At 39.0% G+C, this 21,888-nt stretch overlaps 1 protein-coding gene across 13 annotated transcripts in view; it reads right to left on the bottom strand.

Moving 5' to 3' along the window:
• The window catches only part of EPS8 (epidermal growth factor receptor pathway substrate 8), a 135,723-nt gene that overhangs the window by 3,675 nt on the left and 110,160 nt on the right, over positions 1-21,888 (bottom strand). For 11 of the 13 annotated variants that reach the window (XM_050323356.1, XM_050323353.1, XM_050323355.1 and 8 more), the window contains 6 exons: positions 20,728-20,861; positions 16,673-16,784; positions 15,637-15,780; positions 7,615-7,852; positions 4,138-4,318; positions 3,573-3,702 (listed from right to left, as the gene is read on the bottom strand). In XM_050323356.1, coding sequence (XP_050179313.1) covers positions 3,573-3,702; positions 4,138-4,318; positions 7,615-7,852; positions 15,637-15,780; positions 16,673-16,784; positions 20,728-20,861 — 939 coding nt within the window. The remainder of the gene's footprint in view (positions 1-3,572; positions 3,703-4,137; positions 4,319-7,614; positions 7,853-15,636; positions 15,781-16,672; positions 16,785-20,727; positions 20,862-21,888) is intronic. The other 2 variants (XM_050323362.1, XM_050323363.1) reach the window with 1 other exon arrangement.

The raw sequence follows: 21,888 nt of genomic DNA, 5'->3' as shown, positions 1-21,888 counted from the left end.
CAGGGGCCACACAGCTCCACTGGGAGTTCCTTGGATGCTTTAAACTTTGGTGTGATTCAGAGCTGAATGGAGGTACCATGAAAATAAAGTATAAAAATTTAAAGTGTGGTACCTATTAATTTTCTTCCTCATAAGGGTAAAATTATTAAATTCCAACAACAACTGCAATTCCAATTATAAAATTATAAAATTCTTCTGCCTCTGGCTCTTATTGCTATTTGTATAATACCCAGGGCATTTACTGCAATATGACACCACAAGTGCTACACAAAGGATGCCAGAGAACTTCATGAAAATTTGGCACTCATTAACCATGTAGGACAATTATGGTGGTCAAAGCCATAACCCAGTAACTGCTCATAAAAAGCATTCAATTGTAAAATAGGCCTGACACTGGTACAAGTATGCATGTGCTTAAATGCTTCTGTTATTAGAAGTGTTTCCAATTTGAGCAATAAGAACATAGCCCTATTTGGAACATGAAAGCTCATCTTTGCTGGGTCACATGTAGACATTTTCATAGAATCATAGAATAGATTGGGTTGGAAAAGACCTCCAAGATCATCAAGTCCAACCCCTGATCCAACTCCAATTACTATATCATAGCACTAAGGGCCATGTCCAATCTCTTTTTAAAAACCTCCAGGGATGGTGAATCCACCACCTCTCTGGACAGGCCGTTCCAATGCCTGATCATCCTCTCTGTAAAGAATTTCTTCCTAACATCTAACCTAAACTTCCCCTGGCAGAGCTTGAGCCCATGTCCCCTTGTTCTGTTGTTGGTTGCCTGGGAGAAGAGACCAACCCCCACCTGGATATAACTTCCCTTCAGGTAGTTGAAGAGAGTGATGAGGTCACCTCTAAGCCTTCCCTTCTCTAGACTAAACAATCCCAGCTCCCTCAGCCTCTCCTCATAGGACTTGTGCTCAAGTCCCTTCACCAGCCTGGTTGCTCTTCTCTGGACCCGCTCCAGCACCTCAATAAAAATCCTTCCTGAACTGAGGGGCCCAGAGCTGAACACAATACTCAAGGTGCGGCCTCACCAGCTCTGAGTACAGGGGAAGGATCACTTCCCTCATCCTGCTGGCCACACTGTTCCTGATACAGGCCAGAATACCATTGGCGTTCTTGGCCACCTGGGCACACTGCTGGCTCATGTTCAGCTTCCTGTCGATCAGCACCCCCAGGTCCCTTTCCACCTGGCTGCTCTCCAGCCACTCTGTGCCCAGCCTCTAGACTTGTGAGGATCCAGGTGGCTCAGTAAGTCACTAACTATTTCCTCCTGGAATACAGGGGGGCTATTTGGTTTCCTCTCTCTGTCTACCAGCTCCAGAGGCCAGCTGCCTTAAAGGCCAACCTGTCTTACTGGTAAAAACTGAGGCAAAGTAGGTGTTAAGTACCTCAGCCTTCTCCTCATCTCTATTAACTATGTTTCCCTCCGAGTCCATCAAAGAATGGAGGTTTTCTTTGCCCCTCCTTTTGTTATTAATGTATTTATAGAAGGACTTTTTGTTATCCCTAACAGAAGTGGCCAATTTAACTTCAAATTGTGCTTTTGTATCCCTGATTTTCTTTCTGCATGATCTAGCTGTCTTCCTGAATTCTTCGTAAGTAGCCAGCCCTCTCTTCCATAGTCAATAAACTCTCTTTTTATCCCTGATTTCCTTCAGAATCTCCCTGTTTAACCAGGCTGGTTGTCTTCCCCGCCAGCTTGCTTTTCGGCACACTGGTATGGCCTGTTCCTGTGCACTCAAAACTTCCTGTTTGAAGCACATCCATCCCTCCTGGACTCCCTTGTTTTCAAGGGTTGTTTCCCAGGGTATGCTCTGGACTAGACTTCTGAATAGGTCAAAATCTGCCCTCCGGAAGTCCAGCGTAGAGGTTTTATTGTTGTTTCTCCTTGAATCTCTGAGTATTGAAAATTCTATTATTTCATGATCACTATTTCCTAGGCGGCCTTCAACCACTATATCTCCCACCAGCTCACCACCAATTTTGTTGTGATACTGAGTCCCAGAGCCACCCTTAAACACGAACAGCCTTTTTTAACCATATGATTTGAAATATTATAGGGAGAGAAACGAAGATGCAATGCCTTTGAAGATAAAATTCAACAAACAACAGGCTAAAGCCACCAGGAATTGCATAAGTTCTGAAATTCATCAGTTTAACCTCAAATATCAAGGCTGAAATAAATATTTCAGTTATCTTTTCACTAACAAAATGGAATGACCTTGTTGAACTGTCCTTACCCTTTTATTAATACTTGTAGAGCATTTATTAGACAAGTTTGGACTTTTCAGTTTCCTGCAGAGTGAGACCTAATTGAAGCAAGCAGAATAACAGCACAGAGGGAAAAAAGGACAGATCCCTCCAATCCTGTGTATCTGTACTTTTCAAACCAACTTCCACTACAAAAGCACTTCCACCTCAGTACATAGCAGTCTTACAAAAATGAAATAACATTGTTAACATTCAAAAAATTTGAAGAATATGCATATATTTTCACTAGGAAATAATGGATTGCTCTGGGCTGTAGTGACTTATATTCCTAAGAACGAAGGTGAATTATTTCTCCCTCTCACAGGAAAACAGGGCTTGACGAAAGGAATAAAGCAATTTTAACAATGTTGGAAAGTGGTGCTCTCTGATCCACACTGATCAGGTAAATTGTAAAATATACATCATCTTAAATTTACCTTTAAAACTGTGCCTGGCAGTGAATGCTTAAAATCATTTAAGCAAGACAGTCTCAGCTTTATAAGAGGATAGAAAAACATCTTAAACTTCAAGATTTTCTTTTAAATGGGATGTGGAGAATATAGTTTCTCATTAGGGTTAGTCTAACCTCTAGACATTATCAAGTCCATTTCTCCACTTGCCACAGTGTTTTAAAAGAAGTACGTGCCTCTCCAATTCTACTGGTTTAAAAATTGGCAAGCACTGTCCTCAGCGTAGCTCTGTATACAAGCTTTTAAGGTGTTTAAGAAACAATACTACTGTAATTAAAGCAAACTGCTGCAGAGCAATAAATACAGAGATATAACACTTTATCCTTTACTCAGTAACTCTGGTAGCACAGTGTCCAAAGTGTTTGCTACTCTTAGAAACCTTCCAATGCAGGTGCCACAAGGTTTGACTGTAAGGCCTTAGATTCAACAGTGAGCTCTACCACTTTCTCATGCCTATTACATCAAATCTCCCCTACAAAGAAAAAGCAAAACTAACACAACACCACCAAAAGTACCTGTTTGTCCAAGTACCAGGCAAAACAAGAAGAAAAAGAAAGGGCATTTTACTCTCTCCTATTGTTTCCTCCAAAGTTCTTTTTGGCTTATTTTGACTTCTTTCAGTCTGGTTACAGCACAAAATGTCTTAAACTTGAGCACTATTTCTAATGCTTTTTGGACCCCTGTTGCAATGGATTAATACCAAATAACTCAAATAGAAATAATGCTTATCGACGTGATGGGAACTGAGAAAAAGCCATCTACATCACAGAAATAGTTATTTACTTGTACAGATTTAAAACTGGCAACCCAGATTAGGTCAGTAAGAAGGGTTATCCATACCTCCAAGGCAGACTTCTGTACCGTAATTTGGCTGTAGACTCTCGACCCTTCTGGGCAAACAGTCCTCAGTTCCTCCTTGTTGAGGGAGAAAAGCTGAGCACCTGTCAGCACACCAAGGCTGTTGACAGTCCTGGGACACACCAAGGGAACAAACAAGAAATAAGCAAAAATACACCAGCCAAGAGAGAGAAGTAGGTTTGCCTCAAGTAAGGCTACTAAATTAAGAAAAACTTTTATACAACAGGACTGCTAAAGTCATTTGAGGATTTGTTATAAGTACCACCTTTTGGTGGAGGCTAATAAATATCTACACTTCTGTAGATCTATAACCACACTGACATGTATTTTTATTTATATATATCTTAGGTACAGTTACATATATAAATATATATGTGTATGTGTGTATAAATATATAGGTAAAAACAAAGTATTTTTTCCAAGAGTGCAGCTGACATTTCTTGACTTTCAGAAGGCTGCCTGATTTCAAAAAGTGATCAGACCACATCCTACCTACCAACAGGAGAATAATTTAAAGAAGTCTTCTGACATTTGCCCTCAGACTTACACAGGGTTGAATCCTTTGGACTGCAACCACGCTTTCACATCCTCAGGGGAGGAGTCATAAGTGATGTTAACCACCGGGATGTTGGGTCGTGGCACATGGAACTTCCTCTGGGCAGCACTCCGGCCGATGGTGAGGCGGTGAACAAGTTCATCCTGCACCTCCTCCATCTGCGATTTCCTGCCTAAAGAGAGAGGTCCCACAGGAGTTATTCTCAAGGTTGCTTTCTCAAAGCCAGGTCTCTTCTTATACTCTACTGTAAACCTTAAACTTTCTTCCTTAGGGATTCATTCACTAGATCTGATCGAATTATTGTTCTCCTTTTCCCCCCAGGAATATTTCAATATTCCCGATCCTCTCTTTGGAAAGGAAAACAAAAGCGAAAAATAAAAACCCAAACAGAATTCAGCTGAGACCCTAGAAAGGAGATATGAGCTGGATGTCACACAGAGGTGCAGATCAGTCTGACAGCACCCAAGCTGCAGAGGAAAACAGGCATGGAGGGTTATTCAATTATTGTAGTCTGCCTTTCTTCAACTACAAGTGTCATGTTTTTAAAATGAAAACAAAAAACGATGATGAAGGTTATAGGATTGCTTACACTGTGGAAAGGTAGTGCTTTCCACAAACTTTTTTTTAATTGAAAGTTCAAGTTTTTAATGCAAATCAACATGGGAAAAAGTATTTCACAGCTGCTGACATATATCACTCATTACACTTAACAAGCTATTACAGCAGTCACATTTTTGAAGGGATTTTAAGAAATTTGAATTCACTCCAAGCCTGGAGTGATTGGTTAGCTGAAATATTGTCACATTTTCCACTAAAAAAGGGAAAGAGAAAAAAGAGCTTGTTTGTTTCTTTGTTTCAAACAAAACTCTATGAATTCCCTATTCCCCAGCACGCATTTGTCCGAAGTATTTAGTGCAGTTGCTGGTCATTTGCAGGTAACAAACTGAAATGCTTTTCCAGCCATTTCAACAAAATCAATTATAATGACACTGAAAATTGTTTAAAATGCATAGAGAAATTTCTTTGGATAACTTCACTAAAATAGGTAGCATCTGAAAGGGTGTAAATACTTTTTTGAGCTCACAGAAGACACTGATTTAGCACAGTTAATCTCTCTGTGCTGAAACTTAGGAACAACTATAAAAATCCTTTGACAAGCAACACAAATTATCTCAAAAATTCTCAGGATTTCCTTGCCAAGATATTTTTAGCGATCTTTATTCAACCTTCTCACTTTGATACACAAACAGGAACTACAGCACCTTCTCTGATTCTCTCACATGGCAAAAGCTATTCCTTTTCTCCCATTACACTGATAAGAACAGAAGAAAACAACATAACTTCAATATGAAAAAAATGTAAGATAGCAAAAATGTTTCCTTTTATATTCTGTCAAAACCTCTCCAGGAATCAAAATCTCTAGGCAGTTACACAAATAAAAACAAGCTTTACAAAGGCCTCTGGGATTCATTTTTTTTAATCACCACAGAAAAAAAAAAAAAGGAAAAAAACGTTGATTTAACAAAGTAGCCCCAGGATCAAAGTGGACAAAATATCTCTAGTATAATATTTCAGGCATTCAGGCCCTACTGTGTAGGGTTCCCCCTCACCAGTGTGAATCAGAAGCCCAAGTGACATGTGCTCAGTGATACATGTGAAAATCTGAAATGGGTTATATGAGTAAAGCCTTTAGGCAATGTTATTGAAGCATGCACCTGTTATTTTCCTTAGCAGGAAGAGAGAGAACATTGCTATTTCCCTTCTATTTACACAGATTTTGAAACACTTACACTTAATCTAGACCAAGACTGTATCAAAAGACAAATATTTAGTTGTTGGATAACAGATTTTTACTGTTGTTAGATGTGTTATCAGAAATAAACAAGACACCCTGTGTGTGGAGCAGGCTCCACATTGTTCTCTGCAGGAGTCAGGTGGGCACTTGGACAGCAGGTGCACGGTTGGGGTTTGGCCATCACCTTTGGAGAGGGACCTATTCTGCAAGGACTTTGAGGTATCTGAAGCCCATTATCTGGGCTTGAGAGGGCAAGAGACGTTTTGTAACCACTTAGCCTACAGCAATCCTTCACACCTCACATCCTGCACCTGAAGCCAGGATGGTCTTCTGATTTTCCATAGATGGATAGAGAACACTGTCATGGATTCAAGGACATAGATAAGCTGTGGCATGCAAAGTTCTTACATGGAAATAAAATTGTCATCATTTTTGTGCACGTGTGTGTGTGAAATTCACTCTCACTTTCCATATATTTTGTAACTGCTTGGGTTCCTGATTTTATTTAAGTAACAAACTGCCCAAAATAGGACTAAGAAGCTGGCCCTACTGTTTCTTTGGGAAACAGCAGTGAAGCTTGTTCTTCCTGCCAGGCTGTTCTTCATTTCTAATTTCCAGCCAGACTGTCCTTTAGGTGAATATATTAAAAGGGTCCCAGAGCCTTCCTGAGTTCAGAGCTTTAGGCAAGAGCTTGTCCTCAACCAGATGTGTGATAATCTACACAGGCACACTTCCCATCCACTGGAGACAGGGGGAAAAGAAGCCCTTCCCCAGAAAGGCTTATGCTCAATGCAGTTTCTAATCTTAGGTAGAAGTAGGATTTTCTGATAAGGCAGGGAGGCAGAGGATGAGAAAAGCTGTCAACTCTTGAACTACAAAAAGCTCATTATTGTAACATCTCTTTCTTTAAAAGCCATAGCAAATACTTGCCTACATGTTTCAGTTATTCCAAAGCCAAACAATCATATTGCTTTTTAAACTATTTAGGACAAAAATTACTGACTACATAAGTTCTTCCAGCCCAACCTGCTTTTCAGTCACGCCTCAGCATTGGCTGGGCTTTATATTTACAAGGTGACCTTAATCAGAACTTCTCATGGCAGCCACACACTGTTGGATGTGCATGATCAAGTTTTTCCAGCTAAAGAGCTACCTCGTAAGACAAGGGCATGAAAGTTCCATGGCTTGCCAGTTACTGCTGCTTTGACCAAGCCAGGGGGACCTCATCATAAGATGAGCCTCCAACAACACTATTACAACATGGTTCTATGCATCAGCCACACCTGTAAGTCTTGAAAACCTTGGATACATTTTAGAATGGTCTAAGTGACCACTATGGTTCATGCACTGAAGTGTAAAAACAGTGTAACTGATTTTAAAATTGGTTGTAAACTCACAGCAGTGAGTTGAAAGCCACTGACTGGAGACCCCTGACATTCATAAAAGGAGAGGATTTAGGACTGGGACAAGTGTGGAAGTGCTCTGTCCCTACTTACCAATATGATTATGGAATCTCAGAACAAACATAGGAAATCTGTATTTTAAACATAGGGTTAAAACTTAATTTTTCATTAAAATTTTATCCGAAACACAATTTTAAGGAATTTTAGGAGTAAGCAAAACACACAGGAATGGGAGAAATACTTTCGGTCTTGTTCCTTAGACAAACTTACGATCCACAGGAATTTGCTTCTGCCTCTGAGTGTCTCGTGCAACACTCCCACCGCTGTCGCTGGAGGTGCTGCTTTGGCGGCTGACGGCTGCTGGCGCTTTGGGCACAGGAACTGGAATAGGTGCTGGTGCACTGGGAGGAAGAGGGACAGCCACGGGGACAGGAGCAGGTGTGGGAGGTGGTGAAGGAGTAGCAGGAACTGGATCAGATTGTTTTCCTACATAGTCTGTCCTTTGTTTCTGGAAAGATGCAGAGAGACTTAGTTCAACCACAAAATCTCGACATCAAACTCTGGTTTCTGCTAGGATGCATTGCACCAACTGATGTCATTTATTACACAAAGGCATCTTACTTGCCAGACATACGTCCAAAATTTGCCAAAACTTGATGTGGCATCAATGTTTGCCATCAATTGTTGTGGGATACAAAGCTCATAGCAATGGAATCATCTGAAATACCCTTCCTTCTTTCAAACATATGAATTCTATAAATGAAATTGTTCTTAAATTCAAACCTCTATTGCCTGGCACTTTTCAACAGCATTCAATATTTCTGAATTACTGAACTTCATCAGTGTAAAAATGTGTATTTTAGAGATGTTACGTAAAAAAAAACCAGTGAAAAATGAATATACTCAGCCAAACCAAAGCCCAACTAGGGCTTTAACTTACAAATGTCAGTAGGATTGGGATAACACATTGTTTCTTGAACTGTGGACAGTATTGAAGAGGTTCCTTCTCCTCTCCATTGCACTGTGCCTTTTCGGCTGTCATGTGATCACTACATATCACCTCAATGCAATGATCCAATTAAAAATAACCCAAAACCCAAATTTCACAATTCTTGGAATAGGGCTGTTGTTTCTTTTCCCTCCACACAAAGTTCTAAAAACATGCAAGTTATCTTACTGCTAATAACTAACTAACAGGTGTCTCAAGTAATTTCAGGAAGGGATTTCTTCTTCTTTCCTTTTAGAATGGCACGGATTACAGGAAGGTGCAAGTATCTTCCCAAAGCAATCCCAATGACAGACAAGTCCGTAAGCAACCTATGCTACCCTTTTCTTTCAAACAGTTCACACTTCCTGTCTCACTGTTTAACAGTGTTCCCCCTCTGCAACTTTGGACTAACACAACTTGAAAGTTCAATATTAAAGTTTGTTTGCCCAATAGGAATGCCTCATTTCTTAGTTATGAGAACTCTGTTTACTTTGGTATGAAGATAGATGAGTACATTCCCCAGATTCATTGCTACTTCCTGAAATAACCGTCCCTATTTCCTTGGAGGCAGAGGGTTTACAGCAGATCAAGTAGGGAAATATTTGTAGGAGCCATATGTCAGAATATGAGCAGCAGATCACTGCCCTGACAACAATCAAACTTTCATTAAATGTCAGCAACTGCCCTTCTACAGGAATCTCCAATTCAGTTAAGTCCAGCTGATGGGCAAGGCATTTTGTCATGACTGTAAACTGGGACCACTGCAGCTGGACAAGTCACACCAGCAGAAAACTTACCCCATCAGCTTCTGCAGCCAGTCAATTAAGCCTGAGAAATCAGTCTTTTATTTCCCTTAGATAATTTTTCATTTTAATTGTAATAGTTACTGAAACAAACATTATTGTTTGTTTTTTATCTTAGCATTTAGTTGTTCAAAGGCATTCAACTCTCAACTGTTTTGTGTCTACCTTATGCGGTGCATTGTGGGGAGATAAAAGAAAATAATCATGACTTTTCTGTACGCTACTATTTCAACATTAAGACAATACTTTTTAAAATGTCAAATGACAAGAAATGTGAAATGCATAATATAAAAGAGAATAAGCAGAAAAAATATATTTATGAAATTTGCCCTTTGGTGGGAAGAGAGTGCCCTACGAGGTATAAAGCAAATATACCATAATTTATGGTACATGTACTATGCTATATCCAAAATCTTGTTAATGAATTTTAAAAATTCACAAATATTAAAATGTTCTAATGATATTGACATTTTTTAATCTTGTTCGCAGATTCCAATTACTAGACTGTTATCCCCACAATGTACCTTCATGTGCCTTGATCTCCTTAAAAAAAACATGCAAAGAAAAAGTAGGACTTTTTTATGATAGAGAGGATTCATTACAAACCAAGGCATCATCACCACAATCATAAGCCAGAAAAAGTGATAGCTAAAAACCAAGTGTAGCTCTCAATGGATGCTCTTGGAGTAGTTTCAAAGACATGTTGTACTGCACTCATAAGCTTCATCACAACAACTTGCTGGAGTGAAAACCAAAATTAATCTGGAAGCATCACTCAAATTCTAAATTTACAGATGAAACCACAGTGAAATACACTTTGCATTTTGTTGAACAGTGCCCAAAAGCCAATTAGATATTTGAATCATACTTAACATTTCTTTTTTTAACTCCAGATCTTTTGAGGACATCCACACATTCATCCCATCACTTCTATTCATTGCTACAAAAAGAACCAAGCATGCACTGTGGAATTGGTGACTACATAGTTCAACAGAGTAATTTTTTGAGACTCAATATCAGAAGAATAATTCAGTTACCTCTGAAAGCTCTCCCAGTAATTGCTGTGAGGAAAATGGAGTAAATCACATCAAATAGTACTGCCAGAAAGGTAAAACGTAACTGCCTCACACACCACTCCTGAAATTTTATGCAATTAGTAATTTAAAACAAAGGAATATCAGTGTTAATTATTACTCTTCTTACTTACTAAGAAACTCACATAGTGATTTATTCTCATATTCTTATTTTGAATAAGAAACAGAGTGCTACAAAACATACATATATGAAACCATATAAGCAATCAGCTCTTTTCAAAGCCCCTACTTTGACAAAAGCTTAGAGTTTTAATAAAATATAAAATCCAAAGAAAAAACTGACAATGGATTTAAGATCATCAGGTGAATTTAGAGAACATTTTCAATTATAGAGCAATAAGGGTAAGTCACAGCAGCAGGTATTAAGAAAAGTACTTATTTGTTTTAGCTCCATAAATGTTGGCTAGCTCAGAAAATGAGGTAAAGGTCGTTGCTGTCAGACATATACTCATAGGAGAGGCCTTCACATTTCATCCAGTTCCAAACTCCTGTCCCAAAAGGGACACCTTCCCACTAGACTCAACCTGGCCTTGAACGCTTCTGGGGATAGGGCATCCACAACTTCTCTGGGCAATCTGTGCCAATGCCTCACCACCCTCACAGTAAAGAATTTCTTCCTAAAATATAATCTAAACCTCTTTAAGATTAAAGCCACTATACCCTGTTCTGTCACTACGTGCCCTTGTAAACATCCCTCTCCAGTCTCCCCAGAGACTTCTCTTCTCTAGGCTGAACAATCCCAGTTCTCTCAGCCTTTCCTCATAGCAGAGATGCTCCATCCCTTTGATCATCTTGGTGGCCTCCTCTGGACTCTCTCCAACAGGACAGTGTCCTGCCTGTGCTGAGGACCCCAGAGCTGGATGCAGCACTGCAGGTAGGCTCTGCATCAGACTACAGGGCAGACTAGAGGGACTCCCTGGAGCAGACTACAGGGGCAGAACCACCTCCCTGGACAGTTTGCTGATTAGCTACTCACTCCTTTTCTCACAGCAGTAAGAACAATGAACAATTCTGGGTTTTATTTTTCCTACTTCCTCATATTTCTATTTCTTTTGAGAATAAACTTGCAATTGTCAATTCATGTAAATTGGAACAAATCCTTTGAATTACTTGGAACTGTGATGATACACATACACTCATTAAAAATCTGGATATACCAGAAAAGCTTGCTGGGACTAAATTTTGTTTTCTTATTTCTTGCCAGAAAACCTTTGCTTTTACAGGGAGAAAAATGAACTCCCAAAGCTGTTTTCAACACACTACAGGTTGCATCATGTAAAAAAACCCAAGATTCAGTATGATTCAATCTATTTTTAATGAAAGCAAAATAATATGTTTGAGTAAAAGTGCTAATGGTATCAATCCTAATTCTTGATCATTGTAAAAGACTGGGAACAACATATTTTTGAATGCATTTTGGCATAAAAAGGAAATATGCATATTCAAACTATGGTACATACTTAACATCAAAAAAGGCATTGGAAACAGCCATAACTAGTGTTAGTGCTGGGAAATGTTCTCATTAAGTTAACACAGACAGAGAACTTCCCCTTTACTCTCTTTCCAAACATTTTAGTGCCACATTCCTGTTTGCACAGTGACAGGAGTCCACCAAGAGGGATGCAGAGCATTCAGCCTCAGTTTTGTCAACAGCATTGTGGTTTGGATGTTTTCCTGAGACTCATTTGAAGAGAGAACCAAGTATTTGTCTTCAGCCAAAGGGCAATGAGGTACCCAAGACTGGAAGCAAAAATTTCAAGTGAGGTCTTTTGCCAGAGTTTACTTTGGTGGGTTCAGCTCTTACACAAACAGCTGCCTATTAAAATCCCATTAAAAGTCACCAAAATAAATCTTTGTGGGGTGCACCACATTTGTGGTTTTACTGAATTTACAGGAAATTTAGACACAATTTACTTATTCAAACTGTTATTAGCTAGGGTTAATCCCTGGAAGGAAGGAAAGAAGAAAGGAAAGTATGGACAAACTGGGGACTTTCAAGTCTTATAGTTATCAAATCCTTTTTACAACTACTCAGTACATTTTTGTTTAATACGTGGCATCCCATAATTTGGGATTGGATCAATTTTGAACCGGAGAGGAAAGGACTTTTTCTTTTCTTTATTAAAGCTCTCAGAAAGTCTTGGTCTAATGGAAGCTTTAAAGAGAATTTGATATGAGATAAAAAAAGATACTGTCCTTTGGTCAAGAATTATGACATCTCATTGACTACTGCAAAATGAACACCTGGCATGTGCATCTCTTCATCATCAAACACTTCATGATCTGCAGGAAGGATATCAGTTGGCAAAAGATGAGTATGACACTGACACTAACTTGGAGTCACAAACATTGTACTTGAGGGGAAACAACTTCCCACAGAGGTGTTTTTAGTGAGCTGATAAACAGAGAGACTTGAAAGAAAGGTTTTGATAGTAGATCACCAAGAAAGGTAAAGGACACTTGTCCCAAATGAGGTGGAGACTTTTGTCTTGGTGCTCATCTACCTCAGACATGCTTCTTATGTACTCTGTCACTGTGGACAGTCATGTTTTTTTTAAAGTAAGACTACAGGACTGCATTTGACTCAACATTTACTCCCTGTGCCTAAGGATTTCATACACATCACTGATAATATAACTGTCTCACCTCACAAAGGGTGTCAGGAGATTAATTAACACGCTCATCAAGATACACACCTCTACTCCAATTATGTTCTTCAAATGTTGTTTTCAAGAGTATTAAAACCCGATAATACAATGCACAGTAAATAGGAAATACTATGATGAATTATTTTATAGGTTAACCAGCAATACTTGCAGAAGTTAAGAGTGCTTGAGAAACTGTTTATATTCATACATAATGGGATGGTGAAATACCACTGTTGGTTCAAAATTAAAAGACAGATTAAATGACCAACACCACATAAAACTCTTATAAACAATAATTAAAATTAGTAGAAAATAGAAGAATTCAGCAAAATGCTCTCCTAAAAGTACAAAAGTACCAAACAAGCAAAATGTTGCCTGGAAGTAATTCAGCTGACCAGAAGACAGACAGGGTTACAGCCTCCAACTCACAAGGATGATGAAATATCTTGGATGTTGCTGGCAATGCTCCTGCAAGTATCACCTTGTGCTTTCAAGTAACAATCTGAGACCTGGATCCTGAAAGGGACTCTGTGAAAAATCAGGGTCTAAGCTAATGTGTGGGTTCAGAAGTCACTAGGAAGGGGACACAGTGAGAGTAAAATAAACTTTGAGGCTCTGAGAATAATTGTGATAATGAGGTATCCACCTCTCAGAGAAAGGGTGTCTGCCTGTAGCACAATCAAATGAAAAAATTATGTCTTTCAATGGAATCCTTAATCCTCCCCAGTAATCTGGAAACATCCTTTGGTGAGCAGTGCACTGAAGGCCATTAGCCTGTAAATGAAGACACCAACCTTTCACACACCACTTATCTGCAGCTCACACCACAGCAGACAGGATGCTTTGAAGGCAGTCCTTTGGAAACCAAAGATGATTCAGGAGAACAGCAAAAGCTGCACAGCACCAGGTGCTGAGCCTGCTCGTGTTCAGGTTCTGGCAAGGCAATGATAGGAACTGCTTCAATTTCCTGCTCTACCCACAAGCTCTCCTGTCTGACCTTGGGCGAGGCAGTCATCCCCTCACTGCCTCATTTCTTTCTGAAATAGCAGCAATGTCTCACAGCGCTGTTATGAAAATAAATAGACTTATGCAAACAGATCCCAAATGAACCATGTATCTATCACAGGAGAACACACAAATGAGCACGCTCAGGACTGCTAAAATTATAATAATCACCACGAAGTTAAGAACAACATTACTGACATTCTTGGAAAATACACCATTTATCTTGTGCAATCCATTGTATTCTTAAATAATTTCACAGTGCTTCAAGCTCACATTTGAATATGATCAAGCTGTAGGGACTAACCTGCCAGCAGGCAAAGAAACAAACTTATCTTAAATGTTGTTTTCTGACCCTAATTTTCATAGGTCCATGGAGAAAGCTTTGTGGAAATGATTACTTTATTATATGCCACATCCTGTCATTATTTCAAACAGAAAACTGCAAACCCTGCAGTGCATTACAAAGAACAGTGTAAGAACCTCTACTCAAAACTGTACTTGGTCTGCTCAGGACTTGTTGGCAAATTCCAAACACACAAAATGACATGCACATGAATTAAAAAAACAAGTCAGATCTTTAAATCAGAATTTGAAAAGCACTCTAGATGCATGCTTCATTTCGCAGACAGGCAAAGCCATAATCAATTCAGAATGAGCCAATACATTACAGGCAAATAATTATGGATAGGAAAGCTCAGAAATGGTCTGATGCAAGTCCATCAAGCTCCAGACAGGTCTACTACATTATTGTGCAAAACATTATGGCATTTATTGGTTTTCAGTCATCAGCTGCAATGTGCAAGGACAAGGAATGAATATTAGATTAAATTAAATTAAACTTCAAGTTTCAACAGAAATTTGGGTTGCATTTGGACGTTAAAAGTCTGATTCAGAGGCAGGCCTGGAATTTCTGCTTAATCCAAGCTTGTTTGCCTAAGCTTTCAAGATCATAGGAAATAAAAGAAAAGAAGCAGGTCTTTGAAAATATAACCTCTTATTTAAGCAGCCTCTGACTCCCTTTCAATTTTGTCTAAAAATACACATTACAACTTTATCCTGTATATCCTTACTTGGGCGGACAATTGCACTGATGGAAGATTACCTCTTTTAGAGAGTATTTTACTCTCTAATTCTGTTGAACACATAGAAGAAACAACAACAAAAATCTTAATTCCACACCACTACACGAAAGAAAGAAAACCAGAATTAGGTCAGGATGATAAAGTGCTATTGATGCACAGACAAAGTAATTGAAAAATACCTGCTTTGTGAATTCAAAAGCAAATATGCCTTTTTTCTGACTACACAATTGCAATAATAAAAAAAAAATCAAGACCAAGATAGAGACACACAAAGACAGAAAACAAAAGCTACAGTTCACTCTCCTAGGAGAAACAAAGATGACCCTACCTTAAATAATTCAAACTCCTTCTTTGGCATCAACAGCTATCAATCCACAAAGGACATTCGCAATTAAAATAAATACATACAGATCCATTAGGATTCAAATTACCGCCTCTAAGCAAACAATCAGGAAACAAACAAAGTAAAACATTTTGCTGTGTCTCTATCACATTTATTCTCCAGTTGGACTCTATGAAATACAGAAATCACACTCATGCTGTACAAGAAATATAAATTCTTTTTGACATATCACTGGAACATGCAGCTACTTTAGCCTTGCTGTGAACCTCTTCCTCCTCCACATGCACACATTCACACTTGAAAGTTTGGCTGCCAGCAGGAGACAGTACCTGGATGGTGCGAGTATACGCAGGCTCCGGCCATCCTTGACCACCTTCTTGATTCCTCAGAGGGTCCAAAATATTGTTTGGCACAAAGCCTGTGCTGCCACTCCTGTTCTGAACCTTCCACCACTGTTTTCTGTCATCCAGAATCTGAAATAATTTGGTAAATTAATTACATATTTTTTCTGATTTTCCTCCTGCCAGTGCTTAGTCTGTGCAAAGTTCCGAAACAAAGCCATAACTTTGCCGGGTTCTGTGACTGCCAAAAGATCTTACAGAGATATGTCCCTAAGAAAACTCTGTAGCTTCCTTGATTATCATCATTATTAATTCTACATGGTTGTACTGCACTTTTCTAGACAGGGCTCTCAAGAAAGGATATGGAAGAGAAGTGTGTAATGAAGCTCTGTAAACTCAGACATGTGATGGATCAGACAGGGGAATGAAAATCAAGTACTTGCACAGAGAGGCTGGCCCCTCTACAATCTATATGCTGGCAACAAAAGGACTAAATAATTATTAATCCAAGTAAAAGGGCATTGTTCTAGGAGAGCACAAATTTGGAGAGGCAGCACTTCTGAGTAAACATGAAACTGGAGCAGGATGGCCAGGAAAAGCCAGAAATCTGACTACCTGCTGTACAATCTCATTTACAACATTTTCTGTCTTTGTTGCTCCTTTCCTTCCAAACATATCTCACTTTCAGGGTATCAGCTCCTCCAGGAAAGGACAGTCTGTCCCTATACCCAGTGCATACAAGATAGTGCTTGCTAGAGCCAGTTCTTGAAGTACGACTAAATGTTTAAAAGCAGCACCAGAGACGATGTAAAAAAACCACACAAATATATTTCTAGCATGGATCTCTACAGCAAAAATGATCCTTTGCAAAAATGATCCAAAACAAATTAACTGAATTTTCCATGTTGAGGGAGATAAATCAAACACATTGCAGGAAACATTAAGGACAGCCACACTGTCCACAGAAAAACTTTCAGCTTTGAGCAGCACCAGAAATTTGTGTCCTCTTTGCAAACAAAATTACCTCTACGATCTCTTCTTTCATGACGGAAAGCTCGCTGTTGTTTCTTGCCATAAATTCATACTTGCATTTGGCATATTTCTTGCTCTGTGTTTTATTGTGTGCTTCATAGTTTCTGCAAAGCAAAGATCAGACTATTGTTCAGTGAGACATTCAAGCAGATAAAACCAGAAATGCCCTCTTCCAACGACCTGCAAAACATTTTTTAAAAAAACCACCTCTCAACCATAACATGATGCTGCTGTAGAACTACCTATTCATAATATACTGATTTAAGTGCCAAAAAAAAAGAAATAAAAAATAAATAAAAGAAAATAAGGAGGTGGTTGAACTACATGGACCTTTATCAGCTCACTGCTTGCAAGATGTATGATAACAGATTAGCAGGTGCCATTGTTTTAAAATAAAGAAGTACAATATATTTAGTTTCTTTTCCTACAGAAGGTTAAACAATCATTTGCCATAGAAACAAATGACTATACTTTCTATATAATTGATATCTTGTGCTTTGTATGAAATTGTATTTCTAGTGTTCATCATAAATTGTTTTAAATTCATAGTAGATGAATAAACTTTTACCATAAACACTGATGGAATTAAACTCTAAAAAACACTCACCTACTGTTAGGTCAGTTTTCTTAACTGACCATAAGATACCATCAATTCTAACAACCTCAGGTTACTTCATCAATTAAAAAAGAGAAATAATTTCTTGGCAGTTACAAACAGGGTTCATGGCAGAAACAAAGCATACCACAGTTTAGCTCTGTATCTTTCTGTTTGCATGAGGAATGACCGTTCAGAATGCCTTTGGTTAAGAGGCTACTAGGTTTTTTGACATAGTACCTCTTCAAGTTGAGAAGCTCCCAGCCCACTCAAAACAGGTCCAAAAAAAAACCCCCCACCCAATAATATTATTCACTTATTGCCAACTACACCAAACAGCATAAATCCATACCAGGCAGTAAAACAAATAAATAAATAAATAAATATATTTGAACAGCTGATGAAAACATGCAGCAACTGATGGCTTGAAATGCTGCACACATCACAGCACAGGGATACAAGTGCAGATGGTTGCTGATGCTGGTGCTGTGTAACCGCAGATCCCGGGTGTGCCTGAGCAATCCAGCAGTTACCTGGCTATTGCATGGCTGTGGAGAACTGTCTCACTTGACTTGAAGAGCAGAACCAAGGAAGAGTCATATTTAGATTGAAAGATTATTTTGAAAGAAAGATAAAACACTAAAAGTGTTTAAGGAGAGAGTGAAAAGCAGGGGATGGAATAGTTGTTATGAGGCTGAACAACGTGTGAGTAATCCAGTTTTTTCTGCCACCCACTTAAAATTTATATAATTTTCAACTCCCTTCTCACTATCTCAGCTCTGACAGTGCTTTTACTTTTAGGCTCTTTTTCCAAAATCACTCCAGTACCTGAAGGAACCTTATGGGAAAGATGGGGCAAGACTATTACAAGGGCATGTAGAGACAGGACAAGGGGGAATGGGTTTAAATTAAAAAAGGACAGGTTTAGATTATTACAATATTTGGAAAAAATTCTTTCCTGTGAGAGTGTTAAGGCACTGGAACAGGTTTCCCAGGGAAGCTGTGGATGTCCCATCCCTAGTGGTGTTCAAGGCTAGGCTGGATGGGGCTTTGAGCAACCTGGTCTAGTGGAAGGTGTCCCTGCCCATTGCAGGAGGGTGGAACGAGATGATCTTCGGGGTCCCCTTCCAACCCAAACCATTCTACGAGTCTGTGATTTCAATAACTGTGTCTTCCTACCTTGTCTACATCTGATTGTCTACATCCTGATTCCTTCAAAAAACATCACTCAGGAAGAATTTAAAGTAAACATCTACATTGTAGTTTTATTCTGCTCAACAGCAACATGTCTATAACACGGGCCAGGCAATGGCTGCATGCTTCTGAAGAGACTAATTCTTCAAGCCTATCCTAAAGAGTCAGTTTACTCTGGACACAAATATTTTGAACACTTACTTCCATCCACCCATCCACTCCTGTGATTCCTACTGCCTATCAGATAAGCCATAATTTCACCCCTTTGCTCTCCAGTGCACTCTGCTTGAGAGCCTAGGGGGTTGCACAGACTTTCAGAGAGCTTTCCTTCAAATGACATCACAAAAACAAATCACACTGCATAAAACTCTGAAACATCACAAAACTTGCTGAAAATTATTCAGTACTCTTTCAGCATTGGAGTTCCCAAAATTCCTAATATCACACCGAAAGTTAAAGATTCTGACACTTTACTTATATCACCCAAGGAAAACACTACGTATTGGAGGTCCTAGTATGTTGGGATAAGTCCTCCTGAAATTCCCTGTGATTAAAATTTCCATGGACAAGGTGTAACCTACCTGTCCCTCAACAGGTAGTGGGTGGCTTGGTCACTATCTTCAGACTGCTCATTAGGAATGCCAGCTTTGAGTCAGCACGAATTTCTCACTCCTCCCCCAAACTCATTCCTCTTTGTTCACAGATGCTTCAAAACCTAACTTTAAATGAGCTCCCTCCAAGCACTGTGTTATATGTCTCGAGAGCTAATTAACAAACAGAAGCTTGTGTTGTATTGAAAGGACTGTAAGATAGGGGCACACTGTGGATGTTTGCATCAGTACCAGCCATCTAGACTCCTTCCTACAATCAGTGGTGAGAAACAGGCATCACTATAGCATGTCCCATTTCTTAGTTTTCAAAAGACTAATTTCACCTTTCTTGAACTCCTTCTTAGAAACACCCATTTCTCTTTACCTACCACAAAGGAAGCTTGGGTGACTCTTTCAGTTGCAGCCAGATACACTGATATTATCAACAATTCAATGCAATTAGACTCATTCTCTAAACTGAAGTAGAGGCAACAACATTTACACAGAATACTCTTGCTCTGAAAGGACAAAACAAGTCTTACCACATTACAGATAAGAGAAAGGAATTTTTCATACAAATCATCTAGATTTCAAGCTGACTGGTCCTGAGACAAGAATGCAACAGACAACCAAGTTTGAGGAAACAATTAAGAGATGACTACTCTGCTGTTGTTGTTATGAAGAGTAAGTCCAAAGTTCAGGAAAAGAATTGAGTCTTTGACCTGCATAACACACGGGAATTTGATGCATGTAGATTAATAACAGGATCTTTTAGCACACAGTAGGAATAAAACTAGGAATTTTGCAAGGGTTTTCATCACAATAGTTAATGATCAGCAATCTGATCCTAAAAACTTAGCTTAAACATCTTCCATGGTACATAAGCCAAAATACTGTTCATATGGCTTATATGGAATATGGTTTGGCATGGGGGAGCAATTCCAGCACTTCTTTACTGATCTACTTCCACAACTTGTGCTGGTACAAATTCTGCCCCCAGCCAAGGTCAAGGATCACTGCACTTACTCTTGTCAAGTTATTCAGGTTTAGAGAAAATGAAGTGGGGAGGATGTGCAAAAAGACACTGGTTGCTATGCAAAGATTTCAGGGCATTTTCTGTAACATTTGAAAAAGAATGAAAGAAACAAAGAGTCACTGTTCTGAAAATGGATATTTATACAACAGCCCAGAAAACAAAAAGCAGGAGACTATGAAGCACTAAGTGAGCAGCTAAGCACATCAAACAATCAATCAAAACAAGGACAGGTGAATCTCAGAGCGGGCTTGTCATTCTTTGTACTTCTGAAAATATCAAAGAGTATATTTAAAAACATGAAGCAAATCAGAACTAAAATTTGAGCCCTAATAGGAGGATTCTGCACTTGCAATTGGATTGCAATTCCACTATATCATTTTTGACAACAGCATCAATTTAACATCATAGATGAACAGGGTAGTTTCATAGAAATTGAATTAAAAGAATCTTAATGGTGCACCTTAGAGAAGCAGTAAAAGCAGAATACACACTGCTAACCAGAATCACTCCCTCAAAAGAAATAATGAACTGCTGTAGACAGAACCAGAGGTAATTACAGACACCGCCACCCCAAGAGCAATAAGTCGGGACAGTTTTCCACAGCACCACGAACGCCGTTGAGTCAGTGTTACCTATCTACATGTCGGCTAACAGTTTGCTTAAAGGCAGCAACAGCTGCCCCCTGGTCCAGCAGAGGCCCTCTTTTGTAAACTGTGTTACTGAATGCATACCCATCTGATGGAGGGTAGTCAGGAACACCGGGAGGCTGAAAGACAAAAAAGAAACAAAGCCACAAAGTGGATTAGTGTCATCAGTGGTACTGCCTACTCACTTAATCCAGCACCCCCAGGGTCCCTGTCAGCATTCCCGCATCCTCAGGTGCCCGTGGTTCTGCTATGAAAAGTTAATAACTTCTGCATTTCAAATACAGAAGCACAGAGATCAAAAGGATAAGAATAAAAGAATTTCTATCCTATGTCATCCCACTGCATTAATATTGCAGTGGATATTCTTTAGAAAAACAGTTCTCTGGGGCAAGGTCCATGTCATCTCTCAGATATCACTACAGCAACACAACTTACAAAACAATGGCTGAACAGCTATAAAATAAACTGCACTGCAAAACTGCTTTGAGCTTTTGTTCTAGGTGTACACTTGAAGCCAGAAACCTCTGGCTAGCCAGCACTATGTCTGTACAAGAGATAAAGCCTCACAAGTAAAATTATCACTCTATTGCAAGATCATAATATAAAGTGTCACCCTCCCACTGAACATGACTATAGCCAATGAAGAAATGCAAAAAGGAGTGTTGTTTGGTATAATTAAGGAATTTAGCTAAGAAAAAACATTACAATTTATCACAAAGACATATATAAGAAGATTCAAGGCTTTAGGAAATTCTTTTTAAAAAACCCCACTTTAAATCCATCAGTGATGCTCAGCTTCTAAGTAAGAAATATTTTAATCACCATTCCCCCAAACAAAAAGAAGCTAAACAGTTAATTTCTGGATATTATAATATTGAAATTTCTTGGTTTGTATCTTCTCTTTATGTCACCATCCAGTTGCCCAAGTTAGAAGGCTGAGATTCAAGAGCAACTGCCAAATCTCTAAGCCTTGTTTCTTGGTTGTTTTTTAATTTTTTGTTTGTTTTCTTGTGGGTTATTAATTGGTTTTGATTTTTTCATCTCTGTCTGGGTGGCTACAGAAAAACCTACCTCCAAGTATCTGACCTGGCACTCAGAGACACTTGTGCAGGGGACTAAGGGTTTAGGAAAAGAAATAAAAAGCAA

This window comes from Myiozetetes cayanensis, unplaced genomic scaffold (genome assembly GCF_022539395.1).
Source record: "Myiozetetes cayanensis isolate MyiCay16 unplaced genomic scaffold, myiCay2020 scf3, whole genome shotgun sequence".
Taxonomy (NCBI): Eukaryota; Metazoa; Chordata; class Aves; order Passeriformes; family Tyrannidae; genus Myiozetetes; species Myiozetetes cayanensis.
The sequence above is the reverse complement of the archived record's forward strand: the minus strand, read 5'-3'. Positions and strand labels throughout refer to the sequence as shown.